Below are 26,778 nucleotides of genomic sequence, written 5' to 3' on the forward strand. Positions count from 1 at the left end.
GGCAAATACAAAAGTGGAATTCATATGACTATTGCCTGTACAAATGTTGACTGTGGATAGAAGACATCATGTGGTAAGGTTGGTGTGTGGCCTGAGAATTGCGTGGAGTTTCCATCCAATGACATTAGAGGGATTTCTCCTGAATGCACCAGAGTTGAGGGGTCACCTCTTAGACTTGCGTGCTCATAAATTCCTGCTGCTGTTTCAGAGCTGGATGCATTCAGCCTAAGGTCAACCCAAAGGCCAATTATTCATTTGCAGCCAAAAGCCTAACCATTTAGTGAACTGGATGGTGGTATCCACTGGCCAACACACTTGTTCCCAGCTTGAGGAGGCAATGGTGGAGTAGTTGTTGGAATATCAACTCAGAGATTCGATTAGAGCACTGACTTTGTATTTTATGAACTGAGTGTGACACTGGGTAAATTGCCTAACTTTCCCTAAGCCTCAAATTTCTGAAATGTGGGAATAATAATACCTCTCTTGTAAGGGTGCTGTGAAGAGTACATAAAATAGTATATATTTTACTATTATATGTACTCTTCAGTGCCAAGGCATGTAATAAGTTCTTATATGTATTGATTTTCACTGGTTAGCCCCACTTACAAGGGAAGCAAATTTACAGATAGGTGGTTGATGAGCAATAGGTCTTTTGGGTTATACTCCTTTGTAATCAGAGTGATCTTAAAAAAAAAAAAAAGGAAACTAGATGTAATTATTCCCCTGTTTAAGACTCTTCAAAGATTTCACATTGCAGTTAGAAACTCCTCGTCATGTTCTTATAGGCGTATACCAGTTGTTCTCATTTTTGGCCATCATGGTTGGAATCTCCTGGGGGAAATTTAACTACTGATGTCTGTTTTTCACCCCTAGGGATTCTTATAGAATTAATCTGGATGGTTACTGGGCATTGAGATGTTCATGAACTCTCCAGGTGTTTCCAGTGTGATCAATCTGATCCCACCCTACTGTCTAACTGCCTATCTTACCACATCTCCTCTCCCTCTGCTCCAGCCACCAAGCCTCCTTTCCGATCTTTGGGTTGAGTCTTTTTTCCCCTCAGGAAGACCTAGAGCTTCTTCACTACTGAGCCAGATGCTACCAACCTTTCCACACCAACCCCAGATTCTATCTTTTATGACGCTGGCCCCTGGTCAGAACATGGTGTCCTCTTTCAAATCAGAAATCTGGAATTTTGGAAGGATGGTAGTTTAACAATTAGAATCTTGCATCTTTATATATCAATTACAACATTCACAAAGCTAATTGGGTCTTCGTAGTGAAGATGTATAAGTGTGAGGTATTCAAAAATCATCCAGACTCTTTAGAATCCTTTATGCAGGGTCAGGACCAGAGTGAGGCAGGTGAGGCATTGGCTTCAGGCACAAAATTTAAGGGGGTACAAAAAAAAATCTCTTTAGTAATTCAGATAAATAATATTTTAATGCAATTTTTAAACATCAAAATTTCTGCAAAAAATCCATGATGAAAAAGATGTCAGAATTGGAAGGAAAGACTGGCTCTGTCTTGTGAATAAAGAAATATCAGTGGGGTCTGTTTTATTTAGTTGCTGTAGTGTACTTGAGAGAAGTTGATTCTGTGTGCTTTCTTGGGGTGTGTTTCTCAAGTTAGGGTGATAGGGATTTCCAGAAGCATAAACTTTGTGACAAAAATATTTTACAGTAAAACAAATGGACCAGTTGTGGGAAAGAATGCATAATTTCTATGAAAGATTAAAAGAAATCAAACAGAAAGCTGAGGAAATATTTCCTCAGAAAGCTTTAGGGTTAAGTCCTCAGAATCCTGGAAGATCCGGATTTTGTTTATTTTGGCAGTAGGTATGGTCATGAGTGTGAGAGGCTTGGTCATAAAGCTTGTAATGAAAGAATGTCAGAGTACAAGACAGTAGAGTTGGAATAATGTGCAGATTAGCTTGTGGCTATACTTGGCTGCAAATGGGAAGGGGGCTTGGAACATGGGATGAGCCTCAAGTCTGATGATCTTCATAAATGACCTTACACAAAGTTTCCTGGCTGAGTACCTGCTTACCTAGTGTAAAATGAAAATGTTGGGACAGATGAGGTGTAAAATTCTTTTTAGTTTTAATATTCTGAGATATTTTAGGGGCAGTTGGGTGGCTCAGTCGGTTAAGCACCTGACTTGATTTCTGCTCAGGTCAGGATCTCAGGGTCCTGGGATGAAGTCCCACGTGTTGGGCTCCCTGCTCAGGGCGGAGTTGGCTTAAGATAAAGAAGATGTGGTCTGGGATCCCTGGGTGGCGCAGCGGTTTAGCGCCTGCCTTTGGCCCAGGGCGCGATCCTGGAGACCCGGGATCGAATCCCACATCGGGCTCCCGGTGCATGGAGCCTGCTTCTCCCTCTGCCTATGTCTCTGCCCCCCCCCCCTCTCTCTCTCTCTCTGTGACTACCATAAAAAAAAAAAAATTAAAAAAAAAAAAAGATGTGGTCTATGTATACAATGGAATATTACACAGCCATTAGAAACGACAAATACCCACCATTTGCTCAACGTGGAACTGGAGGGGATTATGCTGAGTAAAGAGAAGGACAAACAGTGTATGTTCTCATTCATTTGGGGAATATAAATAACAGTGAAAGGGAATATAAGGGAAGGGAGAAGAAAAAGACTCCTAACTCGGGGAAACGAACTAGGGGTGGTGGGAGGGGAGGAGGGCGGGGGGTGGGGGTGAATGGGTGACGGGCACTGAGGGGGGCACTTGACGGGATGAGCACTGGGTGTTATTCTGTATGTTGGTAAATTGAACACCAATAAAACATTAATTTATTTAAAAAAAAAAAAAAGATTCTTTCTTCCTCTCCCTCTCTCTGCCCCTCCCCTGCCGCTCACCCGCACTTTCTCTCTCTCAAAAAAAAAAAAAAAAAAAAAAAAAATCAAAAAAAAAATCAAAAAAAATTCTGAGCTATTTTGAAAGACAAAGGCTCCTGAGCCATTCCTTGTAACTTGTAATGCATGAATGTGACCAGCAGAGGGAAGCAAGTTCTCCCTTCCCCCCTCCGCCAGCTGGCCTGCCTTTTTGTTTTGTTTTGCCACCCAGGGATCCCTGTTTTGTATATTTTTTATTGGAGTTTGATTTGCCAACATATAGCATAACACCCAGTGCTCATCCCGTCAAGGGGCCCCCCTCAGTGCCCATCACCGAGTCACCCCATCCCCCAGCCCACCTCCCCTTTCTCTATCCCTTCTTCGTTTCCCAGACTTAGGAGTCTCTCATGTTGTCACCCTCTCTGATATTGGCCTGCCTTTTTGAAAATGTAATCTTCCAAACTTCCCCCTCATCACTCAGAGAGGATTTGTGGTCCTAGAAAGGAAACTGAACCATTTGATAATAACCAGCCCTAAAAGAGATTTTCCTTTTCTTTTAAAATTTTGTTTTACTTTTACATCTGCAAACTAAAAAGACATTCTTAAAATATCTTCTTGGCTCTGGGACTCCACTCTCTCTTGGTTCAGCCCCTGCCTCACTGAACACTCCTCTCTGTCTCTTGCTGGTCCCTGCTCAGCTCTCTGACCCCTACATAGTACCTGGCAGGGCCTGGTCTGTGTTCATCTATTTACACTCATGGCCCAGTGACCTCACTCTGTATCCAAATTCCCATCCGTATTTTAGACTGCTTCACTGAGCTCCAGACTCACATATCCATCTGCCCAAGGGACATTGCCAATTGGGGTTCTAGCAGAACAAAATCCAATATGTCTAAGTCAAAGTCCTGATTTCTGTCTCCTCCCCCAAAGTTGTTTCCCTTACCTTTTCCCATCTCAGTAAATGACATTTCAAATTTTCTAGTTGTCTAGGTCTTTCATTTTGCTGTCATGCCTCTCATCCAATATGTCATCAGAATGTATTTGTTCTACAATTAAAATATGAGCTGAATCTAACCACTTTTCACTACAGCCACTCCAGGGTCTCTTGACTAGATTACCAAGAAGGTAGATGTGTTCTGGACTGGATATAAGTATAAAAGGATGTTAAAATGGGACTTTTTTGGTGTTTGTTTTGTAAGATGTCCCAGAGGTCTATAATAATATAGTAAGTATCAAATGGACAAGCTTCTTATATTACCTGACTCTAAGTTACTTCATATATCTGTGGGATCTTTATATATCTGCAGGATCAAATTGCCATTGCTGTTCTCAGCTAATTTCCCTGACTGTGCTAGGTACACAGGTAGCAGCTACAAGGTACAATTTATCTGGATGGAATCTCATGCTTCTCCTCTTGGCAAGCTTGGTCACTTTGCTCATATGTCCTGGATGTGACTATGGAATTTGGTGGACTGATGGTACAATTTTGACACATTTTGTTTTTACCAGATCCATAAAGGAAATCATGAGTTTCCCAGACTTTAAGGTATATCTTCAGTGTAGAACATTTATATTAAATGTATGGAAATTTCTATTTAAAATTTGTACTAAAATAGGGATCTCTGGGTGGCACAGCAGTTTGGCGCCTGCCTTTGGCCCGGGGCACGATCCTGGAGACCTGGGATCGAATCCCACGTCGGGCTCCCGGTGCATGGAGCCTGCTTCTCCCTCTGCCTGTGTCTCTGCCTCTCTCTCTCTCTCTCTGTGACTATCATAAATAAATAAAAAAAAAATTAAAAAAAAATTTGTACTAAAATACATTTATTCATCCTAAAAAAGCCACTTTGCTAGTCCCAGTCATAGTTTGAGTTTATGCCTTTTTTTACAATACATACCAGACTCATTATTTCTGAAGATTAATAAATTATTTGGAAGATTATCGAAGTACACACTTAGCTTAGTGTATGAAATTGACTGGTGACCCATTAATATGCTGAGACATCGTATAGTATGTAAGCTTCTTCTACAACCACCCCACCCGCAATTCAGAAGGGAGACACGAAGTCTCCATTGGGTGGGAGAGCCATCAGGGACCCAAATCTGCCAGATTATTGGCTTTAGAGATTAAAAGGCTAGTGAATAGGTGATAGGTGGAGAGGATTTCAAGTAATGTTAAAAAGTGACAATTCAATGGGTTGGCCTGATTCCTGTCCACTAGGGTTAACTATTCCATAACAACAACAATTCCTTTTCCTAGGAATGAGGGTTTCTCAGGGGCTGGGATTTCAGTGCTAAAATTGAAAAAGTCTTGTGATGGTTGGTCATCCTATCTATCTGTGCACTAGTCTCTGCCCTTGAGAGGAGGCTGAGTTCAGGGAAGGGGAAAGAGATAGAAATGAAGACAATCTGTATTTCTGTGACCCATAGTAACTCAGGGACAGTGTGGAACATTTAAAAACACAGTTGGATTTTCTTTTAAATTTTTTTTTGGTGGAGAAGGGAGAGAATTGGAGAGTACAGACATACACCATATTGTTTTGACTAGATTTCTGATATATGCAACCAGCAGTTGAGTCTTACCCAAGAGAACTTTGAGAAAATAAGAGAAGTAATGAGAATGGTCCATTGAGAGGACAGTGGGGAGACGGAAACAAGTGTTATGCCTGGAATTCTTACAGGCTTAAGTGATAGAACATGAGGCATGTGGAGAGTGTTCTCCACCTCAGTCAAGGTTCTCCAGGGAAACAGAATCAGTAAAATATACAGAGAGAGGAATATTCTGAGAATTGGGAGTGTGGGGGTTGGCAAGTCCAAAATTCGTAAAGCAGGCTGGTAGGCTGGAAATTCAGGTTGATACTAATATTGCAGCCCCAAGTTCAAAATCTGTGGGCTGGAAAGTCAGGCCCAGTTTCTCTGTTGCCTTTTAAGGAACAATTGCTTCTCCTTTGGGAAACCTCAGTCTTGGTTCTTAAAGGCTTCAACTAATTGGATAAGCCTCCCCTCCCCCCCCCACCATTATGGAGATGTTCTGTATAGATAAATGTTTTTGTGACTTGTCTGGTGTAACCAGCCACCTGGGCCTGCATCTACTTTTGTGAGACTCTTTCTATGTGAATAACCTTGGGAGCCTAATTGTTTAAAATATATTATCTGGCCTCCAGGTCTGGCCCTTCTGTTCTGGATGCCAAGAGCTACACATCTTGTCTCACATACCCTCCTGCTCCAGGCTGGCCTGGCCTCGGGAATGGAATCCAGGAAAGGAGGCAGACAAACAGAGCCCAGGCTCCTTAAAAATATATAAACATGATAACATGGAAATGCGGCTCGCTCCAAACTGCACGTAGGTGAACAAATGTTTAATTTCAAACTCTGTTATTTGCCCTGTAAATATGGACCTTAAAGGCCAGTCAGTTGGAAGTCTCACCTGAGGGGAGGACGCTTCACCTGGTCCTCAATGCTGGCTGCTTCCACTGGGCTCCCCCAGCTAATGAGGTTGGACATTATAAATACCCAATTTGCTGTAACTTCCCTTTATTCTCATTTATTGCCTAGTATTACCTTTATCTATGTTGAGATTTCTTTCCTCTTCTGTTTCTATTAGGTTTCTATAATAATAATAAAGTTTTTTTTTTTCTTTTTGGAAACCAAAACACTGCTATTGTGAATCTTTTGTGCAGAACAGGAGGGTAACTGTGTCATGCAAGGTCTACTAATTTAGATGTTAATCACACTAAAAGATACCTTCACAGCAACATCTAAACTGGCATTTGATCACACAACTGGACTCCTGAGCCTAGTTAAGTTGATGCATAAAACTAGCCATCACAAGGGCCGAATTGAGGGCCTGAATGATGGGGGAATTGACCCTATGTGAGGTTGAGGTATGGATCCCCAGGTAGGGTTTACTTGATACAGGTTATAGCTGGGTCTTAGGAAATTGCTCATGCCAAGAAGCAGTGCAGAAGGCACATGGACACCCATAGAACACCCAGTGTGCCACCTCATAGAGTAAGCATCAGATATCTGCCCCACTCAGAGAAAAGATTGCAAAAGTATCAGTAGCTGGACTTGTAGTATGTCTGAAGCCACAGTAACCTATGCCCTCCTTACCATGACTACGTGTTTGGGTTATTAAGGAAATTCCATGCCTGCCCCTCCCTCTGCTCAAGAATGGACAGCAGGACTAGGGAACTGGATAAGAAAAGTTTTCTGGTACCCAAGCAACCCTGACCTAACTTCTCAAACCACTGGATGGAACTAAGTTTTCTTGAAGGCACCTACATATCATTAATTGGTTAATTTCACACAAAATAGAAATATTGAATTGAAAAAAAAATAGAATAACTAAAATTGGGGATTCAGATTTCTCCTTGCTCAAATTAGGGTCCTGCATGTCTCCCCGAGAGAGTAAATTCTGGGCATGTCTTCCAGCTCTCTGGTCCTTGCACAGCCCTGGAAACCAAGTTAAAGTATTTGCAGCATCTCAGACATTTGCAGGATAAAAATGGCTTTAGAGCTTGACTTTTCTGGTCAGAGATTTTATAAAAAGTTGGGCCCAAAGTTCTCCACTTTCTTTCTGTGCCTTCTCATTCTTTCCCCCATCCCTTGCTTCCTCCCATTGTTTGTTTGTGTCTCAGCATATTTTATTGTTTCCAGGGTTATTGATATGAAGAACCAAACTCATCATTTCTGGGAACTGAACCCACTTAAAAACACTTTTGAATTTAAAATAGAAGCTCTTCATTAGCTCTTGTAGCACTTTGTCATTGTAGAACTTCTAAATTTTTCTAAGAGCTCCTAAGTTGATTTTTGTTTTCTATTTTGGTGATATTTTTGGTTCTTTAGATTTACATTGGATACTTTCACAACCCACTGCTCATAGGATTTGCTCCTTTACTCACAGATGGCTTTGCATAGGCCCCTCCAGGTCCTGACCAGCTGCTTGGGTTTTATTAAAGGGTCCTTTGCTAGGTGAGCTGAGCTACATCGGGCAGGCAGGCAGGGACAGGAAGATGGTGTCTCAGAGGCAGGTCATCATATTTCTGTTGCTGTGGGTCTCAGGTGAGAAATTTAAAAGTGCCACAATCCTTTTGGAGTAGTGTCATTTTGGAGTTAAATTTTTTTTTTTTTAAAAGATACATTGAGAAATACTGGCTATTTCCAAAATAGACCCAATTAGGTGCTGACATGTAGGACCATTAGAAAGCATGTTAACAATGACATATTTCAGAGTGTCTGTGATAAAGTGTGTATGTATCATCATTATCTATTTGTGCTTGCAGGTGTCTGTGGGGACATCACGATGACTCAGTGTCCAGGCTCCCTGGCTGTGTCTCCAGGTCAGCAGGTCACCACGAACTGCAGGGCCAGTCAAAGCGTTAGTGGCTACTTAGCCTGGTACCTGCAGAAACCAGGAGAGCGTCCTAAGCTGCTCATCTACTTAGCCTCCAGCTGGGCATCTGGGGTCCCTGCCCGATTCAGCAGCAGTGGATCTGGGACAGATTTCACCCTCACCGTCAACAACCTCGAGGCTGAAGATGTGAGGGATTATTACTGTCAGCAGCATTATAGTTCTCCTCTTGCAGTGTTTCAGTCTCGCACACAAACCTCCTCCCCAGGGCTGCAGGTCAGGGAGGCTTTGCTGCACCAGCTGCTTCCTCCTGGCCAGCCCTGAGCATGTGCTTCCCTAGCTGCCTGAGAAAAGTCATCTCTCCTGACTTACTCCTTGGAGGCTTTGTAAGGCCCAGCAGAAAATGAAGGGAGTTGGGTTTTGCTGCATCCCTTTTTGTGGGAGATAAGTGAAGACGAGTGCTTGAAGCTGTCTTGGGGGTGTTGTCAGGAGTTTTTGTGCCCTGGGAACCTGCACATTTCCCACTGCTGGCTGGCATGACTGAGTCAGTATGGTCTGTGTCTAGCCTCTGGTGAAGGGGCTCGTGAACTTTACACCCTGAAGGATCTGTTCTCCCTTCCTGCGCCTCTTTGACTCTGGGACATTTCTCTTTTTATTTCCTTTATCTCCTTTCTTCACTCCTATCACTGTCCACTTCTGGGCCTTCCCAGTATGAAACCTTTGAGCTTTCCTATCAGAATCCCCACATGGAAGGTAGTACTCGTCTCGTTTTTTCCTTCCATGGGCCCTGTTCTCCACCTTTCTGGGCGGTGTCTCTGACATTCGTTTCTGCTCTATCTCCTTTCATACCTCCCTTCTTTCTCCTCTTCATTTCTCCAAGGCATATTCATTCTTGCAAAGGCAATTCTCTCATTCTTTTTTCTTTTAGATTTATTTATTTATATATTTGAGAGAGAGAGAGTAGAGGTGGGGACAGAGGGAGAGGGAGAGAATTTCAAGCAGACTAACTGTTGAGTGCCAAACTTGACCTAGGGCTCGATCCCACATGCCTGAGATCGTGACCTGAGCCAAAACCAAGAGTGGGACACTCAACCGACTGAGCCCCCTAAGTGCCCCAAATCTCTCATTCTTTAACCCTGTCTCTTGAGGAACACGGGGTACTGTTCCTCAGCACCTTTTCTCACCATTTGTCACCTTTTTTCTTTAAAGTCATCCCTTGGGCATTCAGTTCTAATCTTGTGACTGAAGGAAATAACAGCTCTAAGTGTGTAACTTGAGTTCCTTGGAAAACATTTTATTAACATGTCCATTTCCATGTGAAAACAGAAAAATTCCAAGCATCTTAGTATTATTTCTTCGCCTCTTTCTGAAATACATGGGTTGATAATGAACTTTAGCTTTGGGCAATACCCCAGCAAACCTGGTCAGTGCGCTCCAAATACTCTTATTTACAAAACAGCTGCTCATAATAATTAGAAATAGATTTCAAGGATTGATATTAAGAGACCCATATCATTCATTATTCAAGATATGTTTTCTGAGTGCTTCCTGTGTGTCAAGAACAAAGACATCTGCTTTTGTCCCAGCTAGGAGAGCCAGACAAGAAACAACAGCATCAGTAAATATTTACTATGTTTTATTGGGCGTGTTATAAAGAAAAGTAAAGAGAGGAAGAGAATAAAAGCTGGCTGGGGTAAAAGTGAGTAGAAATTTAAAATCAGATGATGTATTAGTTAACTACTGTCATGTAATAAATCAGCCACAAAATGCAGTGGCTTAAAATGTTAGCATTTTTATTGCTGTCATGTTTATTGGTTGGCTGAGTAGCTCTGTTAATATGCCCCAGGCCTGATTGATTGTGGCTGGCTTGCTCCTATGTTTAAAGTTAGCTGACAGCTCAATTGGGTGCTCCTGATATAGAAAGGCTCACATGTCTTTCATCTCTTTCACATTTTTGTGTTCGGCTGACCATTAGCCAGGGTTGTCTGGGTGACTGGGCCTCCTGTCTTTCATCATCTGACAGGCTAATCCCAACCTTCCATGACAGTTAGCAAGGTCCTGAATGAGAAAGTAAAAGCACATAAGACATCTTGAAGCCTAACCTTATTATTGACACAATGTCCCATTTGGTGTGTTCTAATGATTGATGCAGTTGATCCCATTGAAGGAGAGGGCAAATAGGCCCTAGCTCTTGATTCAGAGGAACTGCAAAATTACATTGCAAAAAGTATGGGTAAAGGGAGGGATAAAGAATGGGGAGTCATTTTTATAATCAATCTACTACAGATAGCCATGGAAGGCTGCACTGAGAAGGCATAACTTAATATTTTAATGTGAGAAGGAAATGAGCCATAGAAACATTTCCAGGCAATAGAGTTGTAATGGTTCTAGTTAGAGGAAACAGCACATTTCTTTCTTCTTTCTTTCTTCTTTCTTTCATCTTTCTTTCTTTTCTTTTTCTTAAGATTTTACTTATTTACTCATGAGAGACACAGAGAGACAGGCAGAGACATAGGCAAAGGGAGAAGCAGGCTTCTCACAAGGAGCCTGACATGGGACTCGATCCCCAGACTGGGATCATGCCCTGAGCCAAAGGCAGGTGCTCAACCACTGGGCTACCCAGGCTTCCCAAAACAGCACATTTCTGAGGCAGGACTATGATCAGCATGTTGGGGAAATAGAAGGAAACTAATATTGCTAACATGAAATGTACAAGGGGGAGAGTGGTGCAAATGAGATCAAAGAAATAAAGAGGAAGCTACCTTATATAGGACTTTGTAGGCTTCTCTAAGAATTTGGCTTTTATTTTGAAAGATGTGGTAAGTGGAAGAGTTTTGAATAGATCAGGACATAATTTGATACATAGTTTAACAGGATCCCTTTAGGAGGCAAGACTGGAAAGATGGCAATTGGGAGGCCATTGTTGTCATCCAGGCTAGAGAGGATGACAGCGTGGGTCTGTGGAGGCAAGGAGTGGTATATTTTGAAGATAGAGATAGCAATATGCTGATCATTTTGAGAAGGAGTGTGAGAGAAAGAGAGGTCTCAAAGTGACCCCAGAGTTTTTCTCTGAGTACTAGAAGGGTGGGGTTGCCATCTGTTTGTATAGAGAAGACTGGGAAGAGTGGATTTGGGGAGGAAGATCAGGAATTTGGTTTTAGACATTTTAAGTTTGAGATGCATATTAGACCTCTAAGTGCAGCTGTCAAGTACGCCCCTGGATATAAGAATCTAGAGTTCAGGGAGATAATTGCACTGGGGCTTGGAATATGATAAATGATAGAATGAGCATTGACTAGATCAGAGGCTTAGGGGCTGAGCTCTGAGGCAGGGGAGATGAACAGGAACCAGCAAAGGAGTCTGTGTAGGAGGAGCAGCATGGAAGGCCAGTAAGATAGTGTGATTCCCTGTAGCTCAGAGCCAAAGATATATGAAGGAGGAGGGTGTTATCAACGTGTTAAGTGCTGCTGCTGGGTCTAGTGAGATGGGGACCAGCATGTGGCCATTGGACTTGGCAATGCAGATATCGCTAATGACCTTGAGAAGGGCAATTTCAATGAGATGGTGGAGGTAAAAGCTTGAATGTAGAAAGTTCAAGAAAGAATATAAGATCTGGGAATGATGACTCTAGACAGCTGTTTCAGTGAGCTTTATGGTAAAGGAGAAAAGTGAAACAGACTATAACTGGAAGGAGATGCGATGACTTTAAAAGGATGCTTGCGTACTGATGGAAATGATGCTAAGGAGAGAGCACTGGTAATTCAGGAAAGAGTGAGAAGTGCCAAGCAATGCTATTGAGGAGGTAAGAAGTATGAGAGAGTAGCCTCAGATGGGAGGGCTGGCTGCTTCTCTACAGTGCTGGGAAGGAAGGCAGAGTGTGGCAATACCCATATCAGCAGGTCAGAAGATGAATGGGCAGCCCAGGGATGTTCTCCTCTGAGCCTCTCTCTTATAGGAAATAGGAAGTAGGGTATTTGGCTTTCAGTCAGGATGAGGAGGAGCAGTTAGAACTTGAAGAAAGAAGGAAGGAGAAAGACTGAAGACTGACTAGACCAGGGAAATGAAGTATGACTGTGGGGCAGGATGAAGGGTCCTCAAGAGATTCATGACCATGAATCAAAGTTGGAGAAGTCAGAATTGCTGTGTGGTTTTCTTCAGCAGGCATGGGGAGGTTTGGGATTTTGCTACATGAAATGAAATAATGGAAGGCCAAGGAAGTTCTTGTGTATAAGGGAGCCATTATAATGAAGGATCATAGAAATTGAACTGTAGAAGGGGGGAAATGAGATTATGAGGGGCTTAGGGACAGAGAAAATGTGGAAAGGTCAATAGATTTATTAAAAGCTAATTTTCATACAACAGTGAACTTATGACTCTCGTGGAGATATAATAATGATGAACACATGTTATTTGACTCACCTGATGTGAAGGAACTAGGATGATGTAACTGGTTCAAAGAAAAAGTCAAAACACACAGATATATATGAAGTAAAGGGATGAACTGCAGATAGAGGCAAAGTGATTTTCCAAGGTGAGATAAGAAGTCAATCAAATCATTACTAGACAGGACAGAATCATGGATCTATCAGTTACCAACAATTTATAATGGCTTGGAAGATAGCTCAAAGACAATGACCACAGGTAGACTCTGATAACCTGGAGAGGTACGCTACAGACGTGCTGGATTTTCCATGGAAACACGACATATATTTTTCCTATAGATTTCAGGTCTTATCTAATGAAAGCTAGAAATTACTGGCTGTGGCATATCCAGTGGAATGAGCTTCAGAGCTCTTAGAAGTGGCCAAGGCTGAGATGCTCAACATCTTTTTTTTTAAAGGTTATTTATTTATGTATTTGAGAGAAAGAGAGAGAGCACGCAAGAGAGAGCAAGCATGAACAAGGGGAGCGGCAGAGAGAGAAGTAAGAAATAGACTCCTGCTGAGGAGGAAGCCTGAGATGGGGCTCAATCCCATGGCCCCTGGATCATCATCTCAGTTGAAGGCAGATGCTCAACTGAATGAGCCACTCAAGCACCCCTGAGATCCTCAACATTTTAATGATGGAGAACTTGTCATTATTTTCCAATGATGTGTCAAGGATGGCCATGAGAGTGAGAGTAAGTGATCAAGACTGTGGGGAAGAGACAATTGGAGGAGGATCAGCCAAACAACTGAGAGAACAGGATAATGAAAGGATTCTATATGAATATATTGAAACCACCAGGAATTGCCACAGGCATGTGAGAGGCTCTAGAAGGTGGGAACTAAAATATTCCAGAAATGAGGAGAGATTTTGGGGCTGGTGTATGTCTGCAATTAAGAGTGACACTGATGACATAGCCTACCTATATTGATTTCAAAGATTGTTCTTCCACTTTCTAGCTCAATCTAGAGGTGTAGAAGTGGCTGAAGAGGGCAACAGGAGCTCCCCAAGAAGGCTGCAGAAGAAGCACAAAAGCCCAGGGAGCTTTTAGAAGAGACACAGGCTACCATGCAGGTCAGTGGTTCAGGAGGTGTAAATTGGGGAGAAGATTTTCAAGCGCTGAGTCTTTTATCTTTCACATCTTTCATAAATTTGTTTGCCACTCTCTTATAATCTACTTTGCTGTTCTTTTTAAACTTAAAACATTTTTTAATGATAAAAGGAACCTGTTCTTTGCTCCTGGTTTTGTACTGGAAGACTTTTTTTTTTAATGTTAAAAATGTGTTGGGAAAAAAATAATGTGCATTGGTACTAGCACAAGGATAGACTGAGATCTAGTGTTTTCTCCTTCATGAGATGTTTTCTCTGGGATATAATTTGAATGGCAAAGTAGGGAAATAGGGATGCTCAGCAGATGGTGACTATAAACTCTCACCTAGATAGGAGGTTCTGCTTGGGGAAAGCAGTTGGACATAATAGGAAGGGTGGTCGGAACCTGAGCTGGAGTTCCAACTGGAGAGGAACTCCTCTGGAGAGGCCCAGATCGGTGCTGACATGACTAGCCCAAGGCCCAGAGAGAGGTCTGAAGTCAGATTTAAAGGAAGTGAATGGAAAGATAAAGATAACACTTTCAAAGTGGAATCCTAGCTGCAGATTTTAAAATGATACCAGGTCAACCTTTCCCACCCAAACCACCCCCTCAACAAAATCAAACAAACAAATGAACTGCATCCATAATAGTGGCTAGTAAGTGAGAAGCAGCTGGGACCCCTACCCCTTGTCCAGTGTGATGGTTTATATTTGGGGTCCTGTCATTATGACAGTACATCCTGATGTTGGAAGACTATAGTTAGTCGTATTGTCTTTAGTTTGCAGGCTGCTGATGATGGTAAGAGTGAAGTTTGTCCCAGACCTGCTGTTACTGAACCAGGCAGGCACCCCATTAACTGAGGTGGAAGGGAGGTAAATGAGGACTTTGGCCTGTCCAGGTCTGTGCAGGTACAGGCTAAGCAGTGCTTCCTGGCCATGTGAGGAGGCTTTCACTGGGCCTGCAGCTGATGGAGACTCCCTCCTGGGCAACGGATAGGGACCCAGCAGCTTGGGGGAATGTGATGTACCTACTGGAGCCGGCAATCAGAGATGCACTGGGCTGATGCAGAGATGCTATGATTCTATAAGAGCCAGAGTGAGCCTCCCAAGGTGAGGCCAGAGGCCTGTGTTGTTAGTGGCATTCATTTCCTGTCCCTTCCCATTATCACTCTTCTCAGGGAGCACAGGATTGCTTTTGAGGGAACTCTCAACTTGGGGACATTCTCTCACCTGGAACACAGAGCAGGAGCCTGAGGATCTGGGATGGTGGCATCATCTTGCTGCCTCTCACCCTCCCTAGGCTGCTCGACCCTGTCCCTAGAAAAGACCCGGTTATCAGCATCTGGCTATAGGGCTGGGCCTGTGATGGAGGCAGTAGGGGTGGGGGTTTGATGCAAATCCCCATGAAGAATGAAGGCAGAGATGGCAGAGTCAAAGGTTGTGGTGGCACCTGCTGATGCCACTTGTCAGCCATTCCCCTGGGCCACCTGACCTTGCCTGGTCCTACCCCTGACAAATGACAAACAACCAGAATTATTGGTTAGGAGATCATAAATCACATGTGGTTTTAGTCTGTTCCTATTTGGGGAATGCTGCTGGGAGCCACTTGAGAGGGCATTTTGCAGAAGACAAAGAATTAGCTAATGAGAGAGAAAGTGCTGAGGTGATAGGTAAAGGGTGGACTGTTGACCTGTGAGCTTGGATTCACACAGGTTTGTCTTCTGTGTTTTGTCATAGTGCCTGTATATGACACATTAATGATAGATGCAGAGTGAATGGAAGTGGAGCCCTGGTTGTGCTCCACGCTGAGTAAGAGTGACTCCTCCACCTGGGAGGACTTTGGGGGGTCACAACAGTGGTTTTCAGGACTGAGCAGATGGAGAGTCTGGTCTGATCCACACCAAGGCAAGTTCACTGATTAGTGTCAGTTTCCAGGCTTCACCAAAGTTCTGTGCTCACCCCTCTTACCCCCTCTAGGTCCTGAGGACATTTAAGGACTTGGTTTAAAGGCCATCTACTCAGTGGGGTCGACTTACCCTCCCCATCTGAACCAGGCCAGCCTGTTTCACTCTTTTCTCATCCCACGGCTTTCTCTTCCTGACAATAATCACAACTTGAAATACATTATTGTGGTAATGTATGAAATTTTAATTCTAGGGACTAAGAATGTTCCTGAAATAACTTATGTCCTAACAGTAGGATGGCCCCAGGGCACTCCCTCACATAGCGTCTCAGATAGACTAGAAGGCAGATTCAAGAAACTGGTCCCCACATCCCTTGGGACATGCTTGAGCTACACTTAGAAATATCTGGTGACCCCAAGTCCCACAGGGTGTTCTGAGAGCAAGTGTCTCCTGTGAGCATAATCTTAAGCTCTTCTGAGCTGATTTGCATGTTGTCATTAGACAAAGCTCCAGGGTGCTCTCAGCATCCTTAAAGGCAGCTGGTCAGGGCCTCTGAGGAGCAGCCTCTAGTCCAGCTCTCCAAGATGGGGTCCGGAGCTCCTCTGCTGTGGCTTCTGCTGCTCTGGGCTCCAGGTGAGAGAGGGAGGCACAGGGAGAAACGTTGGGCAAACTCACTGTGGCCACGATGTTTTAGGTGTCTCTAGGTCTTGGTGGCTGGAAGCATTTGGTATAGTTTTCCAGTTGCCTAGTTAGCTTTTGTTTTCTGATTGTTCAGAGTGATGTCTGTGACTTTGACTCCAAGGGTCATCAGTGCTGTGGGTCTACGCTAGGATGCTCTCAGTACATTGTGTTTATCATTCCAGGCTCCACTGGGGACATTATGCTGACCCAGTCTCCAGCCTCCTTGACCATGTGTCTCCAGGAGAGAGGGCCACCATCTCTTGCAGGGCCAGTCAGAAAGCCAGTGATATTTGGGGCATTACCCACCATATTACCTTGTACCAACAGAAATCAGAACAGCATCCTAAAGTCCTGATTAATGAAGCCTCCAGTTGGGTCTGGGGTCCTAGGCAGGTTCAGTGGCTGTGGGTCTGGGACTGATTTCAGCCTCACAATTGATCCTGTGGAGGCTGGCGATGCTGTCAACTATTACTGCCAGCAGAGTAAGGAGTCTCCTCCCACAGTGCTCTCGGCCTAAACAAAAACCTCCCCTGGAGGCTGCTTACTGAGGCTCAACTCCCACAGATGTTCCTCCTCATGACCCAGGGTCTCTGGATAATTTGGATAAAAGGGTCAGACTATGAAAGAGGAAGATCTCAAACTGACACGTGGCTGTGTATGTGTTTTTCACATACCCTGTTTTCTAATTTAACTATCATATGTCTACAGCATTACTCTGTTTACACATAAAAATTCTTCCCTGGTTGTTTAGAAACCTATGAATTGTGATGTAGTTATCTGTGCTGTTTTGGTTCAGATTTCTCCATCTCTGGGTCTTTCTCAAAAAATAGTTCTCCTGTCCTAGGACTTGTATATTGACTTATACCTGTCCATTTTTCATGTCTTTTTTCTATGATACTCACCAGGTACCTGGCTAAGGTCTTCTCTTGTTTTTTCTCTTTTTCTATTTTCTGGAACATTACAGGTTGAGTGGACTCCAGAGGCCTGAGTGTGCACAGTGACAAGGATGGAAGTGTGAGTTTTCACTTCCCCCTCCACCCCTCCCTGGCTTCCTTTGGGCTTCTATATCCTCCCCTAGGCGAGCAGGGGAAACAGTGCTCTGTAAAATTTCTGTCTGTTCAGATTCCTCTTAGTTTCTAAGTTTGTAACACTATTTCACAGCATGGAAAATTTTAGTGTTGTATTAATTTTTTAATTTCCACAACAAATTAGCACAAACTTAGTGCCTGAAGCAACACACATTTATCATTGCACAGTTTCTAGGAGTCAGGTGTCTGGGCAGGGGTTTGGGTGGGTCCTCTTGTCAGGGTCTCCCAGGATGAAACCAAGACTCCATTCTCATCTGGATGCATGAAGAATCTGTTTCCAAGGTCATTCATGTTGTGGGAAGAATTCTTTTCTTTGTGACTATCTGACTAAGGGTCCTGGCCTTTGGTGGCTATAGGCTGGAGGTCACATTAATGTCACAAAGGTCACTCAAAGTTCCTGCTATGTGAGATCTTTACTAATAAAACCAGCAAAGGGAAATCCATCAATAGGGAGGGCTTAGTTCCTCCCTTAAGGGTTTTGTCCTGATTCAAGTGAGGTCCACCCAGCATAATCTCCATTTTAATTAACTCAGAATCAAGTGATTTGGGATGGTAATTACATCTGTAAAATCTTTTCACCTCTGCAAGACGGTATGGGCTAGAAGTAAGTCAGGATCTGCTCACACTGAATGGAAGGACACAAACCCTGGGGTATAGGCATAAGGGGTCACCCTAAGGTCTCTTTGCTACAACTGTCATACTACATGGGGTTTTTTGCTTATTTCCATTCTCTTTGTCCCAAATGGCTCCTGTGCCAAGGACATCAAATATGAAAGCTTCCCAGGTAAAGGATCATGAACAGCATCAGACCAACCCCTCAAAGCCATGTTTCTATTCTAGCTTCTCTTGTTTCTTCTATTACTTCTCAAATAAGGAAATAGTCAATGTTTCCCTCAGTCTATGGTAACTTTGTAATAAATTGATAGACAAATAATATTAGAAATGTAATTTGAAAAAAATGTCTGAATTAGAAAAGAAAGAAGAATCATCTCAAATCAGTGACCTAAGCTTCTATCCTAAGAACTTAGAAAATAAAAAGCAAACAGAATCAAAGCAGTTAGAATGAGGGAAATATAAAAATTAGAGTGGAATATATATTCTAGTTCCTCAAAACTTAGGATCCTTTTAATACCATCATGGGGTGGAGAGCTGAATGTATTGTCAGACTAATGAGCCAATAGCTGCGTGTCCTTCAAAGAAAGGTGGTTTGGCCCAACGTTATAGGCGGATTTTCTTCTCTAGATGGAACCAGTGCCTATCATTCATGGAATATCCTTAAGTATATTTGGGTTCTAGATTACACACTCGGGTGCTAGGTTCCCCATGCTTTGGGAGTTCAGAGGTATTTGCAGAGACCTTAATGAATTGACAAGGTCTCCATTGAGCACCTGCCAAAGAAAGAAGAGGCAGACCTGTGGGGGTTGGGGTTTTCTGATGGAAATTAGGTACAGTAGATTCTAATCACAGAAGAAATTCACCCCCCACACTGCCCCCATAGAGCTTTCTTTGCTAATGTGATTGAATGAAGCTTGTCTGGACAGGAACCCCTAAGTGATGCCCTGGACCAGATGTACACACACCTTGCAAAAGCACTAAGAACCTTCCCTCTTGGATGCTCACCTAACTTTTACAAGTGGAAGGATCACATGGACTTAAAAGCCAGGAACTCCTCACCCACACCGCATCAATTTGCATTTTCCTCTGAAAACACAAAACTCTCAGAATTGTTTTTAAGGGGCATTCTTATAAGAACAGCTATTTAGCCTGTGACAGGGCTCAGCCAACATAGTGGGCTTTATGGCTCAAATTCCCAGTGTCTTGCTGCTCAGTGTCACAGGTAAGAAAGGAGGGAAGCTCAAAACTCAGAACCTCTTTGCCATTGCAGTTGGAGAGTCTAAGACAAGCTTTTTCTTTTCTTTCTTTTCTTTTCTTTTCTTTTCTTTTCTTTTCTTTTCTTTTCTTTTCTTTCTTTTCTTTTCTTTCTTTCTTTCTTTCTTTCTTTCTTTCTTTCTTCTTTCTTTTCTTTCTTTCTTTTTGTTGAGTCTTATGGTAAATTTGCATGTTACATGGTAGGAAGACATTCTCTACTTTTGTTTCTGCTCACTTCTATCTCTTTCATCTCTCTTATGTGAACTTAGTTTCCAGTGGGGAAATAGTCTTGACCTAGTCTCCAGCCTCCCTGGCTATTTCCCAAGGGGACAGAGTCAACCATCACCTATGGGACCAGCACCAGTAAAAGCTCCAGCAACTTAACCTGGTACCAACAGAACTCTGGAGCTTCTTCTAAGCTCCTTGTTTACAGCACAGCAAGCCTGGCTTCTGGGATCCCAGCTGGCTTCATTGGCAGTGGATGTGGGAACTCTTCCTCTCTCACAATCAATGGCATGGAGGCTGAAGGTGCTGCCTACTATTACTACCAGCAGTAGGGTAGCTATCTGCTCACAGTGCTGCAGATAGCAACAAAAACTCCTCCAGCACCTGAAGGCCTGATTTCCCTCAGATACCGTGAGGGTCATGGACTCTGCCTCTGGGTCTGGGAGACTTTACTGTGGTTCCTCTATAAGGCTGAGGCTTAGCTGACTATAGGAGACACTTGGCTTTCAGAGGAAAAGAGAGGAACAAGGTCTGGGGATGAGTCAGTTCTCAATGGGTTCCAGTGTGGTGGCATCATGGGTCATGAAGGGAAAAGTGCAGGTGTGATACCTTTCCTCCAAACAGAGCATTAATATTTAGGTAGGTTGTTTCTTCAGATTTTGCTTCTTACACAGAATCAGAAAGTTCTGGGCTAGCAGAACTTTCCTCCTATTAAAGAAATTTGATAAGAAGCACAATCACACATCCCTGGATTATTATTGAAATGTCATGTTAAAAGGAAACAAGGGCTTTGAATGACACACTGGACCAGATGGACTTCACAGATACATCCTAAAGCAACAGAGTGCACTTTCTTTTCAAGTGCACATGGAGCATTCTCCATAATAGATCATATACTGGGTCACAAATCAGGTCTCAACTGGTACCAAAAGATTGGGATCATTCTTAGCATAATTTCAGATCATATGTTTTGAAACTGGAACTCAATCACAAGAGGAAATTTAGAAAGAACTCAAATACATGGAGATTAAAGAGCATCCTACTAAAGAATGAATGAGTGAACCAGGAAATTCATGAAGAATTTAAAAATTCATGCAAACAAGTAAAAATGAAAACACAACTCTTCAAAACCTTTGGGATGCAGCAAAGTTGGTCTTAAGAGGGAAGTATATAGCAATACAAGCCTTTCTCAAGAAACAAGAAGGTCTCAAATACTCAGCCTAACCCTATACCTAAAGGAGCTGGAGAAAGTACACCAAATAAAGCCAAAACTCCAGCAGAAGAGAATTAATAAAGATTAGAGCAGAAATCAATGAAAGAGAAATCAAAAGAACAGAATAGATCAATGAAACTAGGAGCTGGTTCTTTGAAAGAATTAATAAGATCAATAAACCCCTGGCCAGACTTATCAAAAAGAAAAGAGAAAGGACATAAATAAATAAAATCATGAATGAAAGAGGAGTGATCATAACCAACACTGAAGAAATACAATTAGAAGAACATATGAGCAACTGTATGCCAACAAACTAGATAAGCTGGAAGAAGCAGATGCACTCCTAGAGATGTATAAACTAACAAAACTGAAACAGGAAGAAATAGAAAAACTTGAATAGGCCCATAACCAGCAAATAAATTGAAGCAGTCATCAAAAATCTCCCAACATATGAGAGTCCAAGATCAAATGGCATCCCAAGGGAAGTCTACCAAACATTTAAAGAATAATTAATATCTATTCCAAAGTTTTTTCAAAAAATAGAAATGGAAAGAAAACTTCCAAACTCTTTCTATAAGGCCAGCATACCTTTGATCCTCAAACCAGACAAAGACCCCACAAAAAAGGAGACTTACAAACCAATATCCCTGATGAACATGGATGCAAAAATTCTGGGCAAGATATTAGCCTATAGGCTCCAACAGTACATTGTACATCCACAATCCATTGTGGATTATTCACCACGACCAAGTGGGATTTATTCCTAGGATGCACGAGTGGTTCAATATCTGCAAGTCAATCACTGTGATACACTACATTGATAAAAGAAAGGATAAGAACCATATGATCCTCTCGATAAATGCAGAAAAAGAATTTGACAAAATACAGCATCCTTTCTTGATTAAAACTCTTCACAGTGTAGGGATAAAGGGAACATACCTCAATATCATAAAAGCCCTATACAAAAAGTCCACAGCAAATATCATTCTCAATGGGGAAAAACGGAGAGCTTTGCCCTTAAGATCAGGAACACGACAGGGATGTCCACTCTCACCACTGTTATTCAACGTAGTATTAGAAGTTCTAGACTCACCAATCATACAACAAAAGAAATAAAAGGCATTCAAATTGGCAAAGAAGAAGTCAAACTTTTACTCTTCACAGATCACATGATACTACCCCAAAATTGCTAGAACTCATACAGGAATCCAGCAAAATGGGGGGGGGGGGAAGGCGGATATAAAATCAATGCATAGAAATCAGTTGCATTTCTATACACTAAAAATGAGACAGAAGAAAGAGAAATTAAGGAGTCGATCCCATTTACAATTGCACAAAAAACCATAAGATACCTAGGAATAAATCTAACCAAAGATCCAGAAGGATCTGTTCTCAGAAAACTATAGAACACCCATGAAAGAAATTGAGGAAGACACAAAGAAATGGAAAAAAAGTTCCATGTTCATGGATTGGAAGAACAAATATAGTTAAAATGTCTATGCTACCTAGAGCAATCTATACATTCAATGCAATCCCTATCCAAATACCATCAATTTTTCTCACAGTGCTAGAACAAATAATCCCAAAATTTGTATGGAACCAGAAAAGACTGCAAATAGCCAAAGGAATGTTGAAAAAGAAAACCAAAGCTGGGGCATCATAATGCTGGACTTCAAGCTCTATTACAAAGCTGTAATCATCAAGACAGTATGGTACCGGCACAAAAAGAGACACACAACATAGATCAATGGAACAGAATAAAGAACCCAGAAATGGACCCTCAACTCTGGTCAGCTAGTCTTCAACAAAGCAAGAAAGAATGTCCAATGGAAAAGACAGTATCTTCAACAAATGGTGTTGGGAAAATTGGACAGCCACATGTAGACGAATGAAACTGGACCATTTTCTTAGACCACACACAAAAATAGATTCAAAATGGATGAAAGTCCTAAATGTGAGACAAGAATCCACCAAAATCCTAGAAGAGAACACAGCTTCTTGCTAGATACGTCTCCAAAGGCAAGGGAAACCAGGCAAAATGAACTATTGGGACTTCATCAAGATAAAAGGTTTTTGCATATCAAAGGAAACAGTCTTACAAAATCAAAAGGCAACCTACAGATTGGGGAAGACAGGTAAAGGGCTAGTATCCAAAATTTATAAATAACTTATCAAACTCAATACCCAAAAAACAAATAATCCAGTTAAGAAATGGGAAGAAGACATGAACAGACATTTCTCCAAAGAAGACATACAAATGGCCAACAGACACATGAAAAAATGCTCGACGTCGTTCAGCATCCAGGAAATACAAATCAAAAGTACAATGTGATACCACCTTACACCGTTCAGAATGAACCAGTCAGGAAATTATAGATATTAGTGAGAAAGGGAAACCCTCTTATGCTCTTGGTGGGAATGCAAGCTGGTGCATTCACTCTGGGATACAGTATGGATCTTCCTCAAAAATAGATCTACCCCCATGACCTAGCAATTTCACTACTAGGAATTTATCCCAAAGATACCAATGTGGTGATCCGAAGGGGCACCTGCACCACATTTATAGCAGCAATGCCCACAATAGCCAAACTATGGAAAGACCCCAAATATCCATTGATAGATGAATGGATAAAGAAGATGTGGTATATACACAATGGAATACTACTCAGCCATCAAAAAATGAAATCTTGCCATTTGCAATGACATGGATAGAACTAGAGGACATCATGCTAAGCAATATAAGTCAATCAGAGGAAGACAATTATTTTATGCTCTCACTCATATGTGGAATTTAAGAAATGAACCTGATGATCATAGAGGAAGGGAAGGAAAAATAAATCAAGATGAAATCAGAGAGGAAGATAAACCATAAGAGACGCTTAATCTTAGGAAACAAACTGGGGGTGGGGTGGGGGAATGAGGTAACTGGGTGATAGACATTAAGAAGGACATGTAATGTAATGAACACTAAGTATTATGTAAGACTGATGAATCACTGACCTCTACCATTGAAACCAATAATATACTATATGTTAATTAGTTGAATTTAAATTTAATTTTTTTTAAATTTAATTTTTAAAAAAATGTTAATTTATATTAAAAATTAATGAATGAAAACCCCCTCCTCTTTTTCCATTATGAATTATAATGTTGACATTATTTTTAGAATACTTGATTAAACCCTAAGTCCTATAGCAGCTGGCAGAATTAATCAAAAGAAAATTATGTTATAAAATGTCCAGGCTGGCAGATTTCTTACAATACTGTGCCTGGTGTGCGTTTCCTACTTACCTTTCCTGAGATGATAAAACCCACCAATAGCAGGTGGGGTAGCATCCTTTGACAATGGACCCTTTAGTTTGGTCTAATTAAGACCTGACTGTCCCCAGAGTCTTTTCTAGGCACAAGGCCAGGACACAAGGTCCCCTCTGAGCAATTTTCACTTTTCTTTGCATGAGATGCCTGAGTCTAAGTGAAGGCTCCTAGAAAGTGTGTGATTTAGATGACCCTATGCCCCATTTTGGGTCACTGTGTGTGGTAGTCAGAGGACCTACGACCACAAACAATAAGAAAGTGGTAGAAAGAGAAAAGAAGGGAACTCTGGCAAAGCATTTATATCCTATATTGCACTATTACTGTGCCAGTCAATGTCTGACAACCAGCTCTCCAGAAAAATAAGTTCTGGTTTGTAGTATTTGCCAGTTTCCATAAATGTAGTTAAATACCTAACACACTTGATAGAACAGCTCTATCAACTCTTGATAGAACAAGAGGAAAACGATTAAGGATTAGAAGACATAATACCAACCAACTTGAATTAATTGCTAAAGAACAGTAAAGCACGAATGGAAAATGTGTATTTTTGTGGAGAGGACATAAAACATTCATGAGATGAACCATTCCCTGTGGCATAAAACAAGTAAGTAAACATAAAAGTATGGAAATTTTACAGAAAATGTTCTTTGACAACAAAATAATTAAGTTAGAAACAGTAACAATAAATTATTCAAAAACATCCTCAAATATGAAGTAATACCTTTCTTTATAGCTTATGGATAAAATAATAAATTGTAGTAATTATAAGTGAATATTAGATAATCAGATAATACCAAATATAACTAAATGATAAGGAAAGCACAGTGTGACAAAATTTGTGGGATGTTAAACAATACTTAGAAGGAAATTAATAGCATTAAATGTCTATATTTAGAAAGAAAAGACATTTATTTCTTTATTTAATATATATATATATGTTTAAATATTTTATTTATTTATTCATGAGAGACACACACACACACAGAGGCAGAGACATAGGCAGAGGGAGAAGCAGGCTCCATGCCGGGAGCCCAATGTGGGACTGGATCCTGGAACTCTGGGATCATGCCCTGAGCCAAAGGCAGATACTCAACCACTGAGCCACCCAGGCATCCCTAATACATATATTTTTGATTAAACTCAAGTAGCCAACATAAAGTACATGGTTTCAAATGTAGTGTTCAATGATTAATCAGTTGTGTATTTATTTATTTATTTAATATTTTTTACCGGATAAGGAATATAGTCAGTGATATTGTAATATTGTATGGTGACAGACTTGACCATAGCATCATGTATAAACTTGTTGAATAACTATGTCATACACCTGAAATAGTATAGCATTGTGTGTCAACTATGCACAAACAAAATAAAAGGGGAAACATTTAAAATTGATGATCCAAACTTCTACTGTAAGAATCCAAAGGAAAAAAAGTTCTGGTCCCAGATGGTGGTATAGGAGGCTCCTGAATTCATCTCCTGCCGTGGACACACGGAATCTACACTACACATGGGACAGCTCTCACTGCAAGAAATCCAGAAACTAGCTGAGGACTCCTACACATTGGATTAAAGAGGAAATACCCAAACTGAAATGGATGCACAAACCTGGGGCACATTCTTGCCATAAACTCTACCCCTAACACGACAATATACCATTGGAAGGGAACTTGTAACTCCCTGCTTCTCTCTGAAGAGTGAAGAGTTTGGACCCAACTTCTAGCCCCAACTTATAAGACTTCCACCTGAGGAACCACCCCCAAAACACCTGGACCTGGAAGCCAGGAGGGCTTGGAGACCCACAAGATAATAGTAAACAAAGGAATAGATCTTAATGAGCTATCTGCTCAGGGCTCAGCATTGAGGGAGCAGACGGAACCACCCACCTCCCAGTCCTACCCTCCAAGAGGCCTGCTTTCTTATCTTAAAATTTAGCTGCTGCCTGAGGCTTAGGCTTCTAATTTAGAACACATCTAGGGGCTGACTGCATTCCTCCCCGGAAATAAGGGAAGCCTGTGTTTGAGCTCTTTGCATTTTCTCTCTGTCCAGTCCCAGGACCCTGGTGCCTCCCTGGAAAGAGCTTGTGTACTTGTCTGACACCATGGTTTTTATGGCTGCCATCCAGACCAGTACTCCTTGATCACCTGGCTCTGGTGGCCAGCAGGACTTGAGTTCTAGGACCGACAGAGCTATAGCAAAGAGACAAATAATTTTTTTGTATTATATATATATATAATATATATATTATATTTTTTATAGGAGTTTGATGCCAACATGTAGCATAACACTCAGTGCTCATCCTGTCAAGTGCCCCTCTCAGTGCCCGTCACCCAATCACCCCATCCCCCTGCCCACCTCCCCTTCCATTACCCCTTGTTTGTTTCCCAGAGTTAGGAGTCTCTCATGTTCTGTCACCTTCTCTGATATTTCCCACTCATTTTCTCTCCTTTCCCCTTTATTCCCTTTCACTATTTTTTATATTTCCCAAATACATGAGACCATATAATGTTTGTCCTTCTCCAATTGACTTACTTCACTCAGCATAATACCCTCCAGTTCCATCCACGTTGAAGCAAATGATGGGTATTCGTCGTTTCTGATGGCTGAGTAATATTCCATTGTACACATAGACCACAGCTTCTTATCCATTCATCTTTCGATGGACACTGAGGCTCCTTCCACAGTTTGGCTATTGTGAACATTGCTGCCATAAACATTGGGGTGCAGCTGTCTCAGTTTTTCACTGCATCTGCATCTTTGGGGTAAATCTCCAGC

At 41.8% G+C, this 26,778-nt stretch overlaps 2 gene segments (V, D, J or C); one reads left to right on the plus strand and one right to left on the minus strand.

The window, feature by feature from the left end:
- The window catches only part of LOC140601358 (immunoglobulin kappa variable 3-11-like), a 77,316-nt gene that overhangs the window by 45,341 nt on the left and 5,197 nt on the right, over window positions 1-26,778 (plus strand). Inside the window, 4 exon segments of the V gene segment in view lie at window positions 6,006-6,184; window positions 8,127-8,383; window positions 13,579-13,693; window positions 17,258-17,307. Of these exon segments, the coding sequence occupies window positions 6,148-6,184; window positions 8,127-8,383; window positions 13,579-13,596 (312 nt within the window).
- The window catches only part of LOC140601357 (immunoglobulin kappa light chain-like), a 201,365-nt gene that overhangs the window by 18,381 nt on the left and 156,206 nt on the right, over window positions 1-26,778 (minus strand).

This window comes from Canis lupus, chromosome 12 (genome assembly GCF_048164855.1).
Source record: "Canis lupus baileyi chromosome 12, mCanLup2.hap1, whole genome shotgun sequence".
Classification (NCBI taxonomy): Eukaryota; Metazoa; Chordata; class Mammalia; order Carnivora; family Canidae; genus Canis; species Canis lupus.